Genomic DNA, 21,364 nt, shown 5'->3' on the forward strand with positions numbered 1-21,364 from the left:
CTCCGTCCATGTGGTTTTCCAGACAAGAATACTGGAGTGGGTTGTCACTTCCTTCTCCAGGGATCTTTCTGACCCAGGGATTAAACCCAGGTCTCCTGCAGTGCGGGCAGACTCTTTACCGTCTGGGCTACCAGGGAAGCAAATAGCTTACTCAGTGCAAAATTTTATCTTCCTCCATGTCTATTTCTTTATTTGATTGAGGAGAAATAAACTCAACACCTAGCACTGAATGAGATACAGTCCTAAATAAGATAAACCCTTTGCCACCAAACAACATAAAACCTGGAGGTGGAAAGAAATATTCACAATTAACCATAACAAGATATAAAGTTTGCATATGTAATATCCACACAGACACATTTTGTTCACTGTCAAAGCCCCATCTCCTGTAATAGTGCCTGCCACATCACAAACCCTTGTAAGTGTTTATTCAATAAATAAATGGGTGATGAGAATTACTAAAGGATTTCAGTCAAGGGAGAGATTACAACTAATTGGGGCTGAAGGTAGCTTTTAGACTGGGTCCTGAAACAGTTCTACAAACTGAGAAAAGAAAAGGGCATTTTAAGTAAAAGAATGAACGTAAGCAATGGCACATTCGGACACTTGGGATTCCTGTTTCCCGATTAGAAACAGAGGCATTTTATTGTGGGAGATCAGATTGGAATGTTAAGCTAAGACAAGATAGTGTAAGACTCAGGCTCAGGCTACAGAGTTCAACCACGGCATGCAAACCACAGAGCATCTATTCCCCCAGCTCCTCCCACTGTGAGTACCTCAAAATCCCTTAATACTCACAATGTCTCAGCTTCCCTGACAAAGAAAATGGGCTGTAAAAAGCACAAAGATACCAAAAAAAAAAAAAAAAAAACTACAACAGCAAACAAAAAAAAAAGCACAATGAGACATGGAAGATGGATTAACTAGTTCTTACAGTGCTTGTAAAAGACACAGGAAGGAGTTAATCAAAAGCCTTAGCAAAAGGTCAGGCAGTAAAAATAGAAAGAAAAGAAAAGCTGTAAAAGACCCTTTGAAGATAAATGGGCCATGAATAGTGACTCTGAATGAAGAAAGCAAATGAGGCATCCAAGATGACTCCAGGAGTTCTATTCTCAGTGAATGGTGATGTCTCTGAGAGAAATGGTGAAATCAGTTGTTCCAAAGGATGAGCTTGGTCTTTCACCTTGCTATGTCAGAGGGCCATCTGGATGGGGATGCTGAACAAACAGCTGAAAAACAGGAATTTCTGTTTACAGAAAATGGGGACTGAGGAGATAGATTAGGAGATATCCACACAAGAGTTAAAATGGTAGAAGTAGATTAGCTAGCACTAAGTACAAAACTTTGAAAAAGGACTGCATTTGGAAGTTGAAAGGAGAAAGAGTTGTGTAGGAAGGAGGACAGAGAACAACAAAACGATATTCAGAACAGCATACTACCGGATGAACCAAAAAGTGTATCTCAAGAAAGATAAGATGGTCTATAGTAATGATGACAATTGTGATAATAAAAATGCAGCAACAAACAATGTTTACTGGTTAGGAACCAAGTACTTTGCACACATTATCCCATTTAATCATCTGAGCACCTTCTGGGTCATCTTTCCCATTTTTACAGATGAAACCAAGCCTTAAAGAGGTTAGTTAGTGACTAACACCAGTTCCAACCAAGAAGGAATAGCAGAATCTGTACTTAAAACCAGGTCATCTGACTTGAGACCCCAAGTCAGACCACTACACATACAGCCTCCTTTCATCAAAAGATAAGAGGGAGAAAGGCCTCGGACTTGGTGACCAGGTCCATTGAGTCTCATCTCAGCAGACAGATAGGGACAGACGGCACACTCCAAAAGGTTGTAAAGTGGACGGGCAGCAAGAAGGCATGAAAGCAAGTATAAAAACCTGCACATGAAAGGAAGGGAAGAGATGTGTTGAGTAAATAGCTCTAGGCAATAAAATTGTCTTTAAAAAAAAGAATGAGAAGACATAGCAGATGTTGGCAAACTATAGGCAATTCTGAGCCTGTTTTTATAAATAAAGTTTTATTGGCTAAGCCACACTCACGTATGCAGATATTGTCTATGGCTGCTTTCACCCTATCACAGCAGAGCTGAGCAATTGCAAAAGAGTCCATATGGACTGTAAAGGCTAATTACTATTTGGATGTTTTATGGAAGTTTGCTGACTCTTGATTAAGAGCATTTATAAGATGAAAATAAGAGATCAAAAGCATAGGTGCAGTGTTGAGTCTTGTGAAGGTCTTTCCTAAACAAAGACTAGAGACAAAAACAAATATATGAACTGTTATGAGACTTCAATGTTTCATTAAAACACATTTTAATCCCTTCAGTGTCACCCGGGAATGATGACTGCCTACGCGGTTAGCAGGAGTAGTCACAGAGGACCTATTCTTTCTGTGTTCCTATTTCTGGAAACTTCAATAAGACGTTTCAATAAGGAGGAGATAAATCTCTCCTAAGGTGACTGAAACAATTAAAGTCTGAAAACTGCTAATCATCATGTCCTAAGAAATCCCCAAAGTGAAAAGGTGGCAATATACCTACTACATAATGACTTGAATAATTCAGAGCGATGTCACCCCTACAGAATTAAACATCTGTATATGCCTCCTGTGTATAATTTCCTCTCGACTGAGAAGATGAAACTTACTTTTAAAAATTAGCATTAAAGGTTGCAGCAGTAATTTTTTTGGATGAGCAACAAAACCCCTGTGAATGAGGGAAAAAGTTAAAAAGATATTGAATTCAGGAAAGCCTGTGTTATGGTAGCTCATAAAGGAACCAAAGGCAAAGTGTAAGATTTTAGCTCTCTCACTGCTTTTAATGTTAAACACTAAAACCAGGAAATAATAGTAAACCATAAAGTACTAAAAGCTAATATTAGTCCCTTATAGGAAAAAATTTAGATGTTTAAGGCATTGGTAAGGTCAAAAATAATATTTTCCTCCCCAAAACTCCCTGTTACTTCACTAATATTCATAATTAATGTTTTTCTTGACAGTATTGCTGTACTTTCCTTATATAAATAATACATGCTTACTATAAAGCATTCAAACAAAACTGTGAAGACAATAGAACTCAACCTAATCACAGCACCTGAGATAACCATTATTTACATTTTGGTGAACACTCATGAATCTCTATGTATACAAAGTCATCCATATAATTTTACCTACTTGAAAGATCATACATGACAAATTTATTATGGACACCTTTCTTTCATTCTCTTTCAAGAAAAAGGAATAACAAAAAATTGAAATGGTTCTTTATCCAAAGCAGTAGAATACATATTCTTTTCAAGAGTACATGGAACATTCTCCAGGATAGATCACAGGCTGGGCCACAAAAGAATTCTCAATATATTTAAGAAGGCTGAAATCAAATCAAGCATCTTCTCTGACCACAACAGTAAGAAGACTAGAAATCAACTACAAGGAGAAAAAAAAAAAAAAAACCACAAACATGTGGAGGCTAAACAATATGCAACTAAACAACAAATGGAAGACTGAAGAAGTCAAAGAGGAAATTAAGAAGAAAAACAACTGCAAACAAATGAAAATGGGAACACAATGACCCAAAATCTGTGGGACACAGCAAAAACAGTTCTAAAAGGAAGTTTATAGTCATACAAACCTAACCTGGGAAACAAGAACAATGTCAATTCAATTACCTAACTTTACACAAAAAAAAGTAGAAAAAGGAGAAATAACAAAACCAAAGTTAGTATTGGCCAACACGATATAAGGAAAGAAATCCTAAAGGTCAGAACATAAATAAATGGAATAGAGACCAAAAAAAAAAAAAAAGTAGACAAGATTAATGAAACTAAGAGCAGTTCTTTAAAAATAACTTTGTTGAAAAGATATCTGTTGTCTGTCTTGAAAATATCAACAAAACTGATAAGTCTTTAGCCAGACTAATCAAGAAAAAAAGAAAGAGGGCTCAAATAAATAAATCAGAAATAAAGAGAAGTTACAAGTAATATCACAGAAATACAAAGGGTCATGAGAGGTTCAGTTCAGTTCAGTCGCTCAGTCGTGTCCGACTCTCTGAGACCCCATGAATTGCAGCACGCCAGGCCTCCCTGTCCATCACCAATTCCGGGAGTTTACTCAAACTCATGCCCCATTGAGTTGATGATGCCATCCAGTCATCTCATCCTCTGTTGTCCCCTTCTCCTCCTGCCCCCAACCCCTCCCAGCATCAGGATCTTTTCCAATGAGTCAACTCTTCGCATGAGGTGGCCAAAGTATTGGAGTTTCAGCTTCAGCATCAATCCTTCCAATGAACACCCAGGACTGATCTCCTTTAGGATGGACTGGTTTGATCTCCTGGCAGTCCAAGGGACTCTCAAGAGTTTCTCCAACACCACAGTTCAAAAGCATCAAGTTTTCAGCGCTCAGCTTTCTTCACAGTCCAACTCTCACATCCAGACATGACCACTGGAAAAACCATAGCCTTGACCAGACGGACCTTTGGTAGAAAGTAATGTCCCTGCTTTTTAATATGCTAATAGGTTGGTCATAACTTTCCTTCCAAGGAGTAAGCGTCTTAATTTCATGGCTGCAATCACCATCTGCAGTGATTTTGGAGCCCCCAAAAAAAAGTCTGACACTGAGAGATTACAACAAACAAATACAGGCTTCCCAAGTGATTCCATGGTAAAGAATGCAGCTGCCAATGCAGGAAACACAGGTTTGAACTCTGGGTCAGGAAGATTCCCTGGAGAAGGAAATGGCAACCCACTTCAGTATTCTTGTCTGGGAAATTCCATGAACAGAGGAGCCTGGTGGACTATAACCCACGGGGGCATTGTAAAGAGTCGCACATGACTTAACAACAACAAATATACACAAATAAAATGGACAGTCTAGAAGAACTAAATTTTTAGAAACATACACTCTCCCAAGACTGAATCATTAAGAAATAAAAAATATGAACAGACCAATTACCAGTAATGAAATTAAATGAGCAATTAAAAAAAATCAAAACCTCCCAACAAACAAAAGTCCAGGAGCAGATGGCTTCACATGTGAATTCTACTAAACACTGAAAGAAGACAGAACACTTATCCTTCTTAAAGTATTCCCAAGAGTTGAGGAGAAATACTTCTGAAGTCATTCTCTGAGACTAGCATTACCCTGATGCCAAAACCAAAGACACTGCAAAAATTAAAATGACATTTGTACAGGTAAGAAAATAGAATAAACCATAAAAAGTAGTCAAGTAATAAAACTTTTCCTACCAGTTGGTTCCTCTCAATCTACTGAAATGAACATTTTTGAAATAAACAATTTTTAAAACCCTCTGCTTTTAAGTTATTTTGGTGACTTCCATTTTAAACAGCAGATTTACATCTGTATTTCTGACTTTTGACGAATTAGAGAGGACTATCCTAAAAGTAAAACTTTAGTATACTTATAAATAAAAAGTAAAACAAAAAGTAAAACTTTAGTATACTTATACTCGACTCATCTTTCTCCCTCTTCAACACCTAACTTTAGTTTCATTATTTTTACATTAAGATTTCCAGCATTTACATATTTTAGTATAATAATAATTAGGTGTTCCCTTCTTGTCTAAGTTGATATTAAAATTTTAAATCCACTAAAATGCACAGTACAGAATTATGATTATGGAATTCATAGAGGAATAAATGTAACAGCATATCTTTTAATTCTGCAGCTCAAAGCAGATTGCCCCAAAGTGGCAATTTTTTAAAGTTTTCTTTCAGGTTTTATAACTTCGATGATTTCATTTCTGGCACAGTTTCTTATTTATATCTCATATTGTATACTTTCTTTCCAAAAAAGATCTTAATGACCCAGATAACCATGATGGTGTGATCACTTAACTAGAGCCAGACATCCTGGAATGCAAAGACAAGTGGGCCTAAGGAAGCATCACTATAAATAAAGCCAGTGGATGTGATGGAATTCCAGTTGAGCTATTTCAATCCTAAAAGATGATGCTGTGAAAGTGCTGTATTCAATATGCCAGCAAATTTGGAAAACTCAGCAGTGGCCACAGGACTGGAAAAGGTCAGTTTTCATTCCAATCCCAGAGAAGGACAATGCCAAAGAATGTTCAAACTACTACACAATTGCACTCATCTCACACACTTGCAAAGTAATGCTCAAAATTCTCCAAGCCAGGCTTCAATGGTATATGAACGGTGAACTTTCAGATGTTCAAGTTGGATTTAGAAAAGGCAGAGGAGCCAGAGATCAAATTGCCAACATACATTGGATCATAGAAAAAGCAAGAGAATTCCAGAAAAACATCTACTTCTGCCTTATCGATTATGCCAAGCCTTTGACTATGTAGATCACAACAAACTGTGGAAAATTCTTCAAGAGATGGGAATACCAGACCACCTTACCTGCCTCCTGACAAATCTGTATGCAGGTCAAGAAGCAACAGTTAGAACCAGACATGGAACAATGGACTGGTTTCAAATTGGGCTGTATGGTTTCAAATGTCAAAACTGTATATTATCACCTTGCTTATTTAACTTATATGGAGAGTATATCATGCAAAATGCTGGGCTCGATGAAGCACAAGCTGGAATCAAGATTGCCAGGAGAAATATAAATAACCTCAGATATGCAGATGATACCACCCTTATGGCAGAAAGCCATGAGCCTCTTGATGAAAGTGAAAGAGGAGAGTGAAACAGCTGACTTAAAACTCAACATTCAAAAAACAATTATCATGGCATCTGATCCCATCACTTCATGGCAAATAGATGGGGAAGCAATGGAAATAGTGACAGACTTTCTTTTCTTGGGCTCCAAAATCACTGTAGATGGTGACTGCAGCCATGAAATTAAAAAGACGCTTGCTCCTTGGAAGAAAAGCTATGACCAACCTAAAGAGCATATTAAAAAGCAGAGACATTACTCTGCCAACAAAGGTCCACCTAGTCAAAGCTATGGTTTTTCCAGTAGTCATATATGGATGTAAGAGTTGGACTATAAAGAAAGCTGAGCACCGAAGAACTGATGGTTTTGAATTATGGTATTGGACAAGACTCCTGAGAGTCCCCTGGACTGCCAGGAGATCAAACCAGTCCATCCTAAAGGAAATCAGTCCTGAATATTCATTGGAAGGACTGACGCTGAAATTCCAATACTTTGGCCACCTGAAGCGAAGAACTGACTCATTGGGAAAGACCCTGATGCTGGGAAAGATTGAAGGCGGGAGAAGAAGGGGACGACAGAGGATGAGATGGTTGAATGGCATCATCAACTTGATGGACGTTGAGTTTGAGTAAGCTCTGGGAGTTGGTGATGGACAGGGAGACCTGGTGCGCTGCAGTCCACGGGGTCGCAAAGAGGTGTACATGACTAAGCGATTGAACTGAACTGATACTTTCTTCTGTTTTGCTGGAGAATTTCCTCAAAAAATCAATTTTTCATATGGAATATTGGGGATAAAACTTCTGATTCCCTGTCCAAATATAATTTTACTCTGCCCTCACTCTGATAAAATGGCTGAACCTCATTTGTTCCTAGGATAGTTCTCTTGTAAGATGACCTGTGTATTCTCTCTGGAACTCTTTAAGATGGTGTTTTTTTTTTTTTCTTTATTCTAAGTGTTCTGACCAAGTATGGTCCTTTACTCATTCCTCCAGATCAATTTCAATAGGTTATATCAACTCCAACATTCATATGAAATGCTTTTCTATTATTTTTACTCTTTTAACTTTTTCTATGATGTTTCTTTTTAACCTCTGGAGTTCCAATTAGAAGGCTATCGGTCATGTTTAATCTATTCACTATTTTGACTTACTTTTCTCTCATATTTTTCATCTGTCTTATTGCATGTTATAAAGATTTTCCCTGTTTTCTACCAAAGAATTAGCTTAATTTGTGCCCTATCAGTTAACTTAATTCTATATTACAGTTTCCGTATTTTCAATTGCTAAGCATTGTTTCCTGTCCTCCGATTACTCCTTTTCATACTAATTCCTATTTTATGGATATAATATTCTCTAAAGTCCCACTGAAGTTATTAAATTAAAAAAAATTTTTTTAAGTTCTCTGCCCTACTTTGAACCATCTGAGCTCAGTTCTTTGGTGTATCTTCTTTCTTTGACATCATATAGATTTTCCTCAAATATTTTATGATCCTTGGGTTTGGCTATGTTTTTGGAGGAAAATATTCCATGCTTTTTAAAAGTTGAGTAGAGAGAAAAGGAATGAAGTAAAAGAAAAGAACACGTTAGTTTCTCTTCAGCAGTTAAGTGTTCATGAATATTCAACAAATTCTAAATTATTCAGAAGAATTTGGGAATTTCTTTCCTACTCAGAGAAGTGAAATGGAGTAGAAGAAACAGAACAGAAGGTCTCCAAAGTATTAAATCTGATTACCTTCAGATTTTATCATCTGTAATCTAGGGTTCCTAATAGTTATATATAAATGTAAATCACATCTTACTGCAAGGAGATCAAACCAGTCAATCCTAAAGGAAATGAACCCTGAATATTCATTGGAAGGACTATAGCTGAAGTTAAGCTTCAATACTTTGGCCACCTGATGTGAAAAGTTGACTCACTGGAAAATACTTTGATGCTGGGAAAGATTAAAGGCAAAAGAAGAAGGAGGGGGCAGAGGATGAGATGGTCAGATAGCATCACCGACTCAGTGGACATGAATTTGAGCAAACTCTGGAAGATAGTGGAGGACAGAGGAGCCTGGCATGCTGCAGTCCATGGGGTCACAGAGTCATCATGTCCATAACTTAGCAACTGAACATCACCTTACTGACAGTCTTAAAAAGCACAAAATCATCAACAATGAAAACTGTAATATTTAGTGTAAGAATTAACCTCCATTTTCCTCCCTCTGCATCTTCCCCCAAACTCTACTTACATTTGTTGTCATTTTCAGAAATGGGTTCTTACTGTCCCGTGGGAAATGACTCAAACGATAGAAATCCTTGGTCTCTGGCTCTTAGAAGGGTCAGCTCAGCATAAGCAGGAGGAAGGACTGGCGCTGGGAGAAGACTCGTCCCCTCTTACCTGCTGTGTGGTGCTGGTGACAATGCCCTGCTGGAGGCGATAGGCCTGCTCTTGAAGGTATTTTCTAGTCTCGTGATTCCGGAGCAGATAGTTTTCTATCTGGAAATTAAGCACAGGTCTCTCTCAAGAACATGTGTCAACTCAGCAGAGAGTAAAGTCATCAGTGAAACAGCCAGCTGCTGAAGTGAAGACCCAAGCAACTGATTTACACATCCTGCCAGGGCCCTGACCCCACAGAATGTACGAGATGGGGGAATGGAATATCAGATGCATGACAGGTGTTCTTAGTGAGAAATTTCACTTGCAGGTAACAGGGGTGATTTTTATGTAACTCAGTAGTTGACAAAGACGAGCAAATGTTTAACGGCCTGCAGGGTTAGACACCCAATTTACTGCCTTTTCATCACTTTCCTGCACATGATCGTAATCTTTTTCGCTCACAAATTTTTAACCAATAACAGTTCAGAAGCTAAATAAGTACCCTTAGAGAGTATGGGTGGTCCTTTCTGAACCACTTGGCCTTATTCCAGGGGTAGAATCCACCAACATTCAGAAAATTCTTTAAAGGAAAAAATAGGTACAAAATTGGAAGGATACAGGTTGGTCCATCTCAAAGCTATACACTAATTGCCTTAATCTACCAGGTTTACACATATTTTTAAAAATAGGAATGATTTTAGCAAAATTATCAAAAATTAGAAAATGGATTCCTACAGAAAATGAAAAGTCTTAAAGTTACTTGACAATCTATATTTTTATACATAGACAATCTTTTATGAAAAACTCAAAAATATAAATGATAACTAGATTGGAATAAAGTATTTAAGAAGAACAATATACACATTGGGCAAAAAATGTAGGATAAACTATTGGGGATGATGAATACCTATTAAGGTCTTTTTTTAAAGAATGATCTGAGATGACTAAGTATGCCATCTATTTTTTTAAGTTGTTGCTTTTATTTGTCTTATTAATGCAACTTAAGCATTTGGCTTCTAATTTGTCACTATAGTTCCCTAAGAACTTCTAATAACTATGAGGCTTTCAGCATTATTCCATTTTCATTTTAATTTTGCATATGCTAAAATAACTACTATTTAATACCAATTAGGAACAATTAAAACAGACTACTATCATCCCTGGAAACTACAAAGCAGAGCAAAATGTACCATTTTACTAAACATAAATGAAGAAATTAAAAAAAACAAAAAAATCCCTGAACTGGAGCATCATTAGAGTGACACGTTAATACCATGACATTATATTACGTTAATTTTCTCTTGCTGCTTCCCAAGAAGTCATCTCTTTCCAAGGTGACATTACCATCAAGGTAGAATGTCTTTGCTAAAAGAAGATTCTTGCCTGAAATTGGCAGACACACATTGCCCCCCAGTTTGGGGTACTTCTGCTTTGTTATTTGTTCAACATTTGGCCTCATTGAGCCCTGGCCATGGGCCAGTTCTGAGAGCAGCTTGTTTACGCAGGAGGCTCCGCTCACATACAGGCAGTGCACCCGAGGCGGGCCCACGCATTTCCAGGACTGCCCCGGGTGCACCAACCGTGCTTCACAGACTGGGCCTGGAGGGGATATTTTAGAAAAAAAATTAACATTCTAAGCTTATTTCTAAAAGCTAGTACAGGGAGAGAAGAAAGACAATGCTAAGTGTCTTTAAAAACAGTCATGTACACATCACCACTGAAAGGTATTTGCATCTTGAATTAACAGAGTAAATTTTCCTTCTATGCACTTTTAGGGGCCAAGGCAGAGAACCAGGACAGGACAGGGGCTTGACTCAGGTCAAATGGCAAGGGGAAGAGCCAAGAGTGTCATTATCACATCGCCAATACCCCTGGGCAGCAGTGACCTGGGAGACAGTCTAGACCCCGTTAGACATCCTCAGTCTCACTGCTGAAAACAGCAGCACATAGGCAGAAAACAATGTGTTTTAATAAAGGAATCTTATATTTTAAAATAATAAAGACTGAATACAGAATCACAATATTGCTCTTCAGTAGATTAAAATTAAAGGGCAAGAGGACAGGGTTCTGTGACAATGAAAACTGGAATATATAAAAGCATAGTAAATACTATAGGAAAAGAAAACAATAAATATGAGCTTTAAAGTCAACAATTTTCATTTAAAAAACACAAATTTTATAATTAACATATTTGAATACTCTGTTCTTTCTTTTTTCATCCTCTCCTTTTCTGCCTTCCCTGATTTTAAGCATTATATATGATTCACTTTTTTCTCCTTTCTTAGAGATTTATAAATATTTTAGTGGTTGCCCTAGTGTCTGCAAAATACATTTACAATTAATTCAACTCTTCTTTCAAATAACACTAGAATTGCCACTTGAACAACACGGGTTTGAACTGCACAGGTATGCTTGTAAGCAGATATCTTTCAATAGTAAATACTACGGCACTACACGGTCCATGGCTGGTTGAGTCCATAGATGTAGATAAGGTGAGCCAATTGTAAGTTATACTCAGATTAACCCCGAGGCTGTCCATTTCACAAGTAGTACAGATACATTAATGACAGTACTGCCAATTTCTCCCTTTCATCCCTTGTAACACCACTTAGAAAGTCTTTATTTCTTATTTTTGAAGGAATATTTTGCTAGATGCAGAATTCTAGTCTGCTGGGGTTTTTTCCCTAAATACTTTAATATTTCACTCTATTTTCTTCTTGTTTGCATGATTTCTGACTCAAAGTCTGATATAATTCTTGTCCTTCTTTCTCAATATGCAAGAAGCATTTTCCCCTGTCCTCCTTCAACATTTTCTCCTTGATTTGATTTTCAGCAGTTTGAATATGATGTGCTTATTTACATGTTGATTTGGGGGGGAAGCAGTATTTATCTTGCTTGGTGTTCTCCGAGTTCCCTGGATCTGTGGTTTGGTTTCTGTCATTTCAGAAAATTCTCAGTTATTATTTCTTCTGTTTCTTTCTCTTTCTTCTCCTTCTGATATTCCCATTACAAGGCTATTCAATGTTTTGTAATTTTTCCCACAGTTCTAGGATATTCTGTTCTTTTTTCCTCCTATTCTATTTTTCTTTTTTGCATTTCAATCTGGAGGGAATATTTTAGAAAAAAATATGTTTGGCAAAATTTTCTCAGGGAAGTTTCTACTGACATATCCTCAAATTCAATAATTCTTTCCTCCACTGTCTCCAGCCCACTGATGAGCTAATTAAAGGCACTTTTTTGTTTGTTACAGCATTTCTGTCTTCTAGCACTTCCTTAATTTTTTTCTTAGTTTCTCTCTGCTTTTAGTACCTATCTGTTCTTGCATGTTTTTTTTACTTTTTCCATTAAAGCCCTTAACATATTTGATTATAATTGTTTTAATGACCTGCCTGATAATTTCAAACTCTGTGTCATATCTGAGTCTGGTTCTGATATTTGCTTTGGCTCCTTACACTGAGTTTTTTCCTGTCTTTTAGCATGCCTTGTACTTCTTTGTTGAAAGCCAGATATGATGTATCTAGTAATAGGCACTGAGGTCATCAGTCTTTTAATGTGAAGTTTTTATGTTCATCCAGCTAGAAACTGGATTATGTTGAATGTCTGCTATAACTGTGTATGTCAGGGGCTTTAAGTTCTTCTATCCACCTGTTTACGTCTCTCCTGCTATTTTGGGGTTTCCCTAGAAATGCCTTCTTAAATAGTGTCTTACAGCTTTGCTCAGTTGTAATTCACTGTTAATATAGTTGATGTGTGATGTAATGTAATAGGGAGGGGAAACATTCTATAATCTTAAGATTAAATTTAGGCCTTAAAAAAAAAAAAAAAAAAAAACTAGGTCCCTGGACTGTTACCTTTAGACGCATTTTTTGCCCTCTTTTTTTTCCCCCTTCCTTATGTGAAACAAAAGGCTGGAAGGGGATACAGTGGTCTGCCTTCCACTAGGTCAGGTAAGGCTCTCATAGGATAGTTTCTCTTGAGGGTTGGCTTTTGTTACAGAGGATAGCATGTTCTGAGTGTATTTCAAAATGGTTCCCTTTTCCCGTCCCCCTGCCAGAAACAGGAGCGAATTATTCTCCAATCTTCATTGTGACAACATGTTGGGGTTCTTATAACTAAAACCCAGGCAAGGGTCAGAGCCTACCTAAGACTGAGCCTCTAAGAGTTTTTAGCTCTCAAATTAGTCCACACTAAGCCTGCAACAATTCATCAACTGCTGTTTAAGCATTCCTCTGAGTTACTGGCTCCACTAGCTTCTGCTCCCGGTAAGCTGATCCCAGCTTTGATTTTCTGTATAACCATTTCCGGGGTGACAGTTTGCAGTGTCACCTCAATTCTCTGGCAGATCTAAGAAAAGTCACTCATTTTCTGTTTGTTAAGCTTTTTTCTTGTTGTGAGAATGGGAAAGATGACTTGCAAACTCTGCATGTCTAATCTGAAATCAGAAACCTCATCTCTATAGAATATGTCTTCTGTTATAAGCTGAATAATATCCTTTAGGAAAGCATAAAGATATCTAACATTTGTACTTTGCTCTATGGTCGACAAACTGCTTTTCATGTACACCACCTCATTTGATCCTTATGGAGACCTTAGGCAAATTAGACACACTTTCAGTTTTCTTATCCATAAAATGAGGATATAATAGAACCAAACTCATGGATTTACTTTAAAACTGACAGATATTAATTTATGTAAATCATTTAATATAGTGTCAGGCACCCAGGATGAACTATATCCTAAGTGTCAGGCAAATACTGTTATTGTGTAGCTTTATTTTTTATATAGATGAAGAAACCAAAGCTCAGAAACACTAAGTACTTGCAGAACTTACAAAGCTGGGAAGAGTCTGACGTGGATCTTTTGAACACAAATCTTAGACGGTTTCTTCCGCAACCCCACACTTTCCTCCTCTTCCTCCACTCCCAACCTTACTCCCTTAATTGACTGAACGTCTCAAGAACATCTAAGCATGCATACCAGGTACTGCACTAGCTTCCGAGAATAAAACAAGATGAACAACGCAGGCTCTGCCTTCAAAGAGCTCAGTCACTGGGAGAAAAAAAAAAAAAAAATGGAGGTAGGTAACTTAAAACACTGTCACAAGGCGAGTGAAGAACCACCTACCTAGTGGGGGAAAGGGACTCTGAGAAGTCTTCTTGGATGGGTTGACCCTGGATTTCAGTCTCAACAGACGTGTACAGTAGTGAGGTAAGCATGAGTACCATCTAGACTCAAGCAGTGATTCTCAAATGTTACAAGCATCAGGAAAGCTCAGAAAAACACAGATGGCTGAGTCCTGCCCTAGTTTCTGAGGCCCAAGAATTTGCATTTCTATCAAGTTCCCTGAAGTAGAGAAAAACAAAGACCAAGGGGTGGTTAAGAGATGACATTGACAGTGAATAGGAGACAGATCCTGGGCAGAAATTCTTGCCAAGCTAAGGAGATTAGGCTTTATCCTAAAGCCTCTGGGGAGGACTGGATTGAAGGTTTTAGTCTGATCAAAATCACCAAGAAGAAAGATGGCTACTTTTGACTGTGGCATGGAAAACTGACAAAAGGATGTAACCATCCTGGTGAGAGAAGATGAGGCTGGAACAAAAGCATCTGTTACAGGAATAGAGGGAAGGAGAGTAAGTGAAGAGATTTATGCTACACAGTTAGTAAACTTGGTGACGGATTGGCTGCAGACGATATAGGGGAAAAGAAGTCAAACTTAGGAGACTGAACAGAGGGTGGTACCACCAGACGAAAGCACAAAGAGGGAAGAAAGATTTACGAGATTTCCCAAATAACAGCATAACAAATGTGGAGTCACATGGGAAGTATTTGAGCACATCTAAAAGTAGATACAAAGGTAGCCATAACCATAGAAAGAGAAGGATGAAGATATCAAAGAGTGAAAGAATGACTGACAGGGCCAGTTACCAGCAAAGGGCAGAGATGCTGGGGTCAAAGGCATCATGAATGGTTGGGCTTCGAAGGGAAAGCGCCCACCTTCCTCTGGGGTTGCCAGAAAGGAAGTGGGAAAGGGTGTGGATTCAGACACATTTATAGAAAAAGATGGCAAAGAGAGATCTCAACAATACCCTGTTCCTAGATGAAGAAGGAAGGGAAGGTTCAGGCTGTTGAGGATGAAGGATGTGTTAGCTGACATGGATTTCTACCCATTCTCCAAAGGATAAACAGGAAGTTATCCATGCCTGAGCTCTGACATGCTGATGTTATGAGAATGTTATTTCACTCCATCTAACGTTCACAAGTTTTAATCTTTCTTATCTTATTCCTCCCCCAGTCATGCATTATGCCAGTCAAGGTCACAAGAGTACAAACTAATATGAAAATAGCTTTGTAAAATACAAAGCACTGTTCATATGTTCAGAATTATTATTCACATAATTCCATTCAAATGTGAATTTATTATAATTAAGCTATTGATCCTTCAGTACCTTCTGGAGAGCCTCTTCTGTCTTTTCAGGGTTTGTTTTTAAGGCCTGAGAAGCATCGTACATAGGAATTGGCATAAATCTCAACGTGTAGTTCCTAGAAAAAAGGAGAAAACGGTATGTTTATTAAAAATAACTTCCTATTACCTTAATTTCACAGTCTATTTTGAAAACTCTGAAAAGAGAATTGCCACAGTGTCTTAGAAAATTCTAAACTACTGGAACATCTTAGGCCCCATGATTATAGGGTCAGCCTCTTTCCTATCCATGTGTGCGACACCACGGGTGCCCTCCTCATGCTGTCTGCAAAACTGACAGAATTTGAAGGAAACTGGTTTTGTTGTCTTGCTTTTGGTTTTCAATTATAGCAGGGACAGGACTTTCAATAGGGGGAAATGTCCAGGATCAACTCACTCACTTGGATTTCAATCACCAACGGATCTGAAGGTACCTTGATCACCCGTGATGATGGATGACAGGCCCCGAACAGTAGAGAAAAACCCCAAAATAGAGCCAAAATATTTGCCTGCCAAGCCAAGGACATGAGCATTCACAATAACAGTCTGCTCAGGCTCTGGGCTCCTTTAAATAAGCAAGTCCAAGACCAGTGACTGTCTTTAGGAAACCTTCCTGCCTGGCTCAACACCCTGACCTCTGAGGGCCTGGCGGTCTGCACCCCACATCAGCCCAAGAGCCCCAGGCAAAGCAACTGTGGGACTCTGGGTCTATTTATTACCGCAGGGCTGCCGACCGGTTGACACAGGAATGCAAGGGTGGGTCATTTTTGCTTGAGAACACTTGAAGCTGCACTCTGGCCTCTGCCCCTGACCTTGTTACAAAGTACTGTGGGTCTGGATGAATGTCCACACCTGCTCCCCTACCACAAACTCAAGCCCTGGGGGTGCCTTCTCTTTCCCACCCCAAACACATATGTTTCTACCACAAGACACTCAGAATATTGACCTTCTAGGCCACGTGTTAGCAGCTGAGGCATAGGCTTCACTCAGCTGGCTTATTTCAGCAGCACTTGAGGTGTGATTCTTATGGTTAGTTAGATGGCTTCTACTGGAAGAATAAATTAACAACTAACTCCTAAAACAGGTATGAATAATGAAGAAATAATAAAGAAAATAAACAGTCATCTTAATAATAGCAGTCATCTGGATGGCTACATAATGGGGAAAAAAAAAACTGTTCTTCATCCAGTCCAATTTACAGGGTGACTTTAAAGTAAAATAACCAGCAAAGACAAGGCTGTTATTTCTGTAACTTTCATTTTTACCTTAACTTTGCTTGAGCAAAATTGCTTTTGTTTGATTTAAGAGGAGCCAGACAACTGAAACTAAGGGACAATATGTCTTTTGGCGGGGCGGGGGGGGGGCGGGGGGGGAGACACACTTGAAGATTTTCTTTCCCCTCATCCACTTTGCATCATGCTTCAGACCAGCATGGTTTACTTAAACCATATGTGGTTTCACACCATTGGCATCTTGAACCACAGAATATATGAGACTGTAATCCAGGGAGCCCTACTCTCGGCTTCTCAGAGACCGGTCTTGGCTGGCAGTCTGCAACATCATTAGTGTGGCAGCCGTGCTGTTAGCACCCACATGCAATGACTGGTAAATAACTGTTTCCTTTCAAAGGTTTTGTGGTGCAGTAGGTGTAATTATAGGAGGTTGTGCAGTCACAGGAGGCTCCCAGGAAGGGTGGCCTCGGTGACTGATGGTACAAGCTGCCTTATCCCTGTTTAGTGATCGCCGGAGGTGGCAACAACTTTTACCTTCTGGCTAAAGGAGAACCACAGGATTTAGAATTGGAAGGTACTTAAAGACAATTTACTCTGAATTCTCACTTTATAAAAAAAAAATCAATCAGTGAGGTGAAATGCTTCGTTCAAGATCATAGGCTTGTTGGCGACAGAACTGGGGACTGAATGGAGAACTCCTAATTCCAGGCCTAGGGTTTTATCCAGGTCATCATATTGGGCATGAGAGCTCCACAGAAGGGGCTGTGCATGGAGGGAAACCTGGGAAAACGCATCCTCTTCCCCACCCCAGGGCACCAACTCCTATATCCCCGGCCCCTAATTTTCATCTCACATTTTGCAACCTCTCGTTTTTAATGCTATACATCTGCTTTGATCATTTCTGCTATTAGAATATAATATGAAGGCTGAAAAGCTCAGAAAGAGCTTTTTTTCCCTAGCATTTTTTTTTTCCCAGCCACGTTTGTATTCTTCTTTCCACATTCAATTTACTGGGGCAGTAAATTTGACAATAAATAATAATTGCAGACTTTAGTTACAAAGGTAATTAAAAAAGCCTTTAAGAGAAATGAGACAAGCAAGCCTTGCCCTTGCCACTTCTTCAAGTTCACTTTTATTTTCCTGCTGGCTCAGCTGGTAAAGAATATGCCTGCAATGCAGGAGACCTAGGTTCAATCCCTGGGTTGGGAAGATCCCCTGGAGAAGGCTACCCACTCCAGTATTCTGCAGAATTCCATGGACTGTATATTCCATGGGGTTGCAAAGAGTCAGACACAACTGAGTGACTTTCACTTTGACTTTGTTTTCTGGAGCCCAGTTTTTTTTCACCACTGGATTCAGAGTTGTCATCTGGGCAAAAAAGCAAGATCCTGTGGAAATAAGTTTAAAACCATAAGGAGAAAGAAGCAAGGCAAGCTCTGTGTGGGCCTCCACCATGATATTTGTGACTTTGGCAGAATGAGCATCTATACCCTCATTTTATGGATGAAGACACTCACACCAGAAGAAAGTCAATGTATTCCCAGGGGTCATGGCTGGTGAGCAGTAAACTGAGAATCAGACAGTCTGGGTCTGAGCTAATCTATTGTTCCTTGTATTACCCCATAGATAACACAAACACCACTGGTTCTTTTCTGTTTTTCTAGAAAGAAGTCCCACGTAAAACTTACTTTTCCAAGGCAACAGCTATATCCTGAAAGCCTTGTGCAGTAATGTTGTTCTTGTCCCATATAACAGTCCTGTTTAGAAACCAAATCACAAAGACAATCAGATACTTAGGAATAGAGGAAATGATTCTCCCACTGCAGATACATCTCTCATAGGCAACACTGTCTCGGTAGTTTAGCACAGTGAGCTAGGAATAACATTCAGCGTTCTTTCAAACAAAGCAAGGATGAGCATTTCCCTCAATATTAGACTCCAAAGCCATCCTCTGCTCAAGGAGGATGGGAAAAAAAAAACGACTTAAAAGCAACAGCACACACATTAACTTACCATTATATCACCTAATGCCCAACCAGCCAGAAAACCCTAAATCCTGACTTCCCGGATATTCTCCCAACATATTCTCCAAATACCATCCTAGTGCTGAAGTCTGAGGCTGAAGCTATTTATATAAGAGGCTACACAGTCTCACGTCCAACATAAAGAATTTCAGATACTGAGATTTTTTTCCTATTCTAAACAGCTTAGAAAGACCATCTGGTATTTTCTGATGTTTCATCACTGCCCCGATGTGGTGTGACCAGCAGTCCCAGCAATCGAGTTCACTCTGCTGGCAGAACCTCGGGTACTCTAAGGAGGTTGTTTACTTTTTAAACACAAAATCTATTTTGGAAGAAAAGTATTACTTTCCTTTCAGAATGTGAATACTTCAGAAGTATTTTCGGCTTTGTCAATGCACCTGACACATGAAATGGCTTTTTATTTGTCTGAACGCTCCCAGACTCACAGCCTTTAATTGCTTTCTCTTCCTAACCTCAATGACCTTCCTCACATGCACACTGGCCTTCAAAGAAACTGCTGCAGTTTGAGGCTTTTGCCTTCAATTTAGACAGAAGGTACAGGCTCTGACTTATACCAGAGAGCCACGGAAACAGCAAGAAAGAGCCCTTGAGGAACAGTGTGAATTAACAACTCTTCTTTCACCAGACTGCTGGGCTAGGTAGCAGCCAAATCTCCAAATGATGGATGGTAATACGGTTACCACATTACTGGTCCCTAAGAGAAGTGGCTACCGCATGGCTTATCCTTAAGAAAAGCCAGGCCTGGGAAGTACTACAGATGACAACCAATGAACAGATGAGCTGGCTTCCAGGATGAACCTACCTTTGACCCAGTGGACTTCCTGGATCCCTTGGGTTTTAGGTCTTTATGTCGGCAGGAGTGGGAAGGGAAGATAAGACGCTGGGCTCACAACCAATACGGGAAGCCCCTGGTGTAATTCCTCCGGTCTTCCCAGCTCTGCATGTTTGGCACTGTCCCCAAGCCCCTCCTCTCCCAACACATCTGTCAGCTGTCAATGCTTCTGTGAAACAGGAAACTGCAATGGTTCTCAGTTGGATTCGCCTCACAATGGAAATCTTGAAGAGAGCAGTGTGAAGGAACGACTGTGTCTAAATTTGGGAACACTCTCCTCTATATTTTGACAGAAGACTTGAAGCTGTCACCTCTGCTCCCCAGCTGGCCTCCTTAGAAACTCACACGGACACAGCAGGTCCCCAACGCCTGCGGGTCAGACTCCCCTCCAGGCCCTCCTGAGAACCAGCATCCACCCCTCGGGGCCGGGGGCCCGGCCTGCATACCTGAGCTTGGTGTTGATCTGCAGCGCTTTGGCCAGCATCTTCGCCCCCATGTCCCCCATGCCATTCCCACTGATGTCCACTTTGGTCAGGGAGGTGTTGCTACCCAGGGCGTTGATGATGATGGTGACCCCGGTCTTGAGTTTCGAGTCAGCCAGGGACAAGGACTGCAGAGGCTGTGGAAGCAACACCAGATACCACTCACATGGTCACATCAGAGCTGCCACTGCTCAGGGGCCCTGCTTCATGGAAAACCATCAGGGCGGGACCTACTGACAAGCCCAAGGTGGAAACTTTGGAAACTTCCGGCTAAAAGGCACTAGTGAATGGGATCCAAGGGTTCTGGACTTTGGGAGTCAAACATGAAGAGATTGTGTCAATGCTGAATATCACCCACCTCTCCTCTAAGGGAAGCTGTGGAAAGATACCCAGAGTGGCAGATGCCAGCTCTTTTGAAGTGGAGGATGGGAAGAAATAAAAATACTGCACAAAAATGTCTGTGCTTCAGTATGGCAACACTATCCTTTTTGATCCATTTTATTTCTAGACAAGGTAAAATGACATCTTAAAATACTAGTAGAGGAATGATGCATGCGTGCTAAGTCACTTCAGTCGTGTCTGACCCCTTCCAATCCTGTGGACTGTAGCTCACCAGTCTCTTCAGTCAACGGCACTCTCCAGGCAAGAATACTGGAGTGAGTTGCCATGCCCTCCTCCAAGGGATCTACCCAAACCGGGGATCGAACCTGCATCTCTTATGTCTCCTGCACTGGCAGGCAGGTCCTTTACCACTAGCATCACCTGGGAAGCCCAATAGAGGAATACTGGTACTAAATTACAAGTAGTAGTAAATGTAAAATAAAATCCAGCCAGGATCAGTAATAGCTGACATTCATTGAATGTTTACTATGATTAATGACTATTTAAGCTTTTTACTTGTGTTTACTCATTTAATCAACCCAATAATCCAATACTTAGGTATTATTATGCATGCTAAATCACTTCAGTCGTGTCCAACTCTTTGTGACTCTATGGACTATAGCCCGCCAGGCTCTTCTGTCTGTGGGATTCTCCAGGCAAGAATACTGGACTGGGTTGCCATGCCCTCTGACAGGGGATCTTCCTGACCCAGGGATCGAACCCGTGTCTCTTACATCTCCTGCATTGGCAAGTGGATTCTTTACCACTAGCACCACATGAGAAGCCCAATATTATACTAGGTATTATTACCCCTATTCTCAAGTAAGAAATACAAAGATTAAGTGACTCAACCAAGGTCACACAGAAAGTAGCTGAAGAAGAACCAGTCTGTTTGCCAATTTTGTGTT

General features: G+C 39.8%; 1 protein-coding gene across 3 annotated transcripts in view; it reads right to left on the bottom strand.

Annotated features, from left to right (window-relative positions):
• Nucleotides 1-21,364, bottom strand: part of CARMIL1 (capping protein regulator and myosin 1 linker 1) — a 302,688-nt gene that overhangs the window by 65,036 nt on the left and 216,288 nt on the right. For all 3 annotated transcript variants that reach the window (XM_043908357.1, XM_043908356.1, XM_043908358.1), the window contains exons 21-24: nucleotides 20,040-20,212; nucleotides 18,405-18,473; nucleotides 15,471-15,564; nucleotides 9,046-9,144 (exon numbers count right to left, since the gene is read on the bottom strand). In XM_043908357.1, coding sequence (XP_043764292.1) covers nucleotides 9,046-9,144; nucleotides 15,471-15,564; nucleotides 18,405-18,473; nucleotides 20,040-20,212 — 435 coding nt within the window. The remainder of the gene's footprint in view (nucleotides 1-9,045; nucleotides 9,145-15,470; nucleotides 15,565-18,404; nucleotides 18,474-20,039; nucleotides 20,213-21,364) is intronic.

The sequence above is a fragment of the Cervus elaphus genome, chromosome 7 (genome assembly GCF_910594005.1).
Source record: "Cervus elaphus chromosome 7, mCerEla1.1, whole genome shotgun sequence".
NCBI lineage: Eukaryota > Metazoa > Chordata > Mammalia > Artiodactyla > Cervidae > Cervus > Cervus elaphus.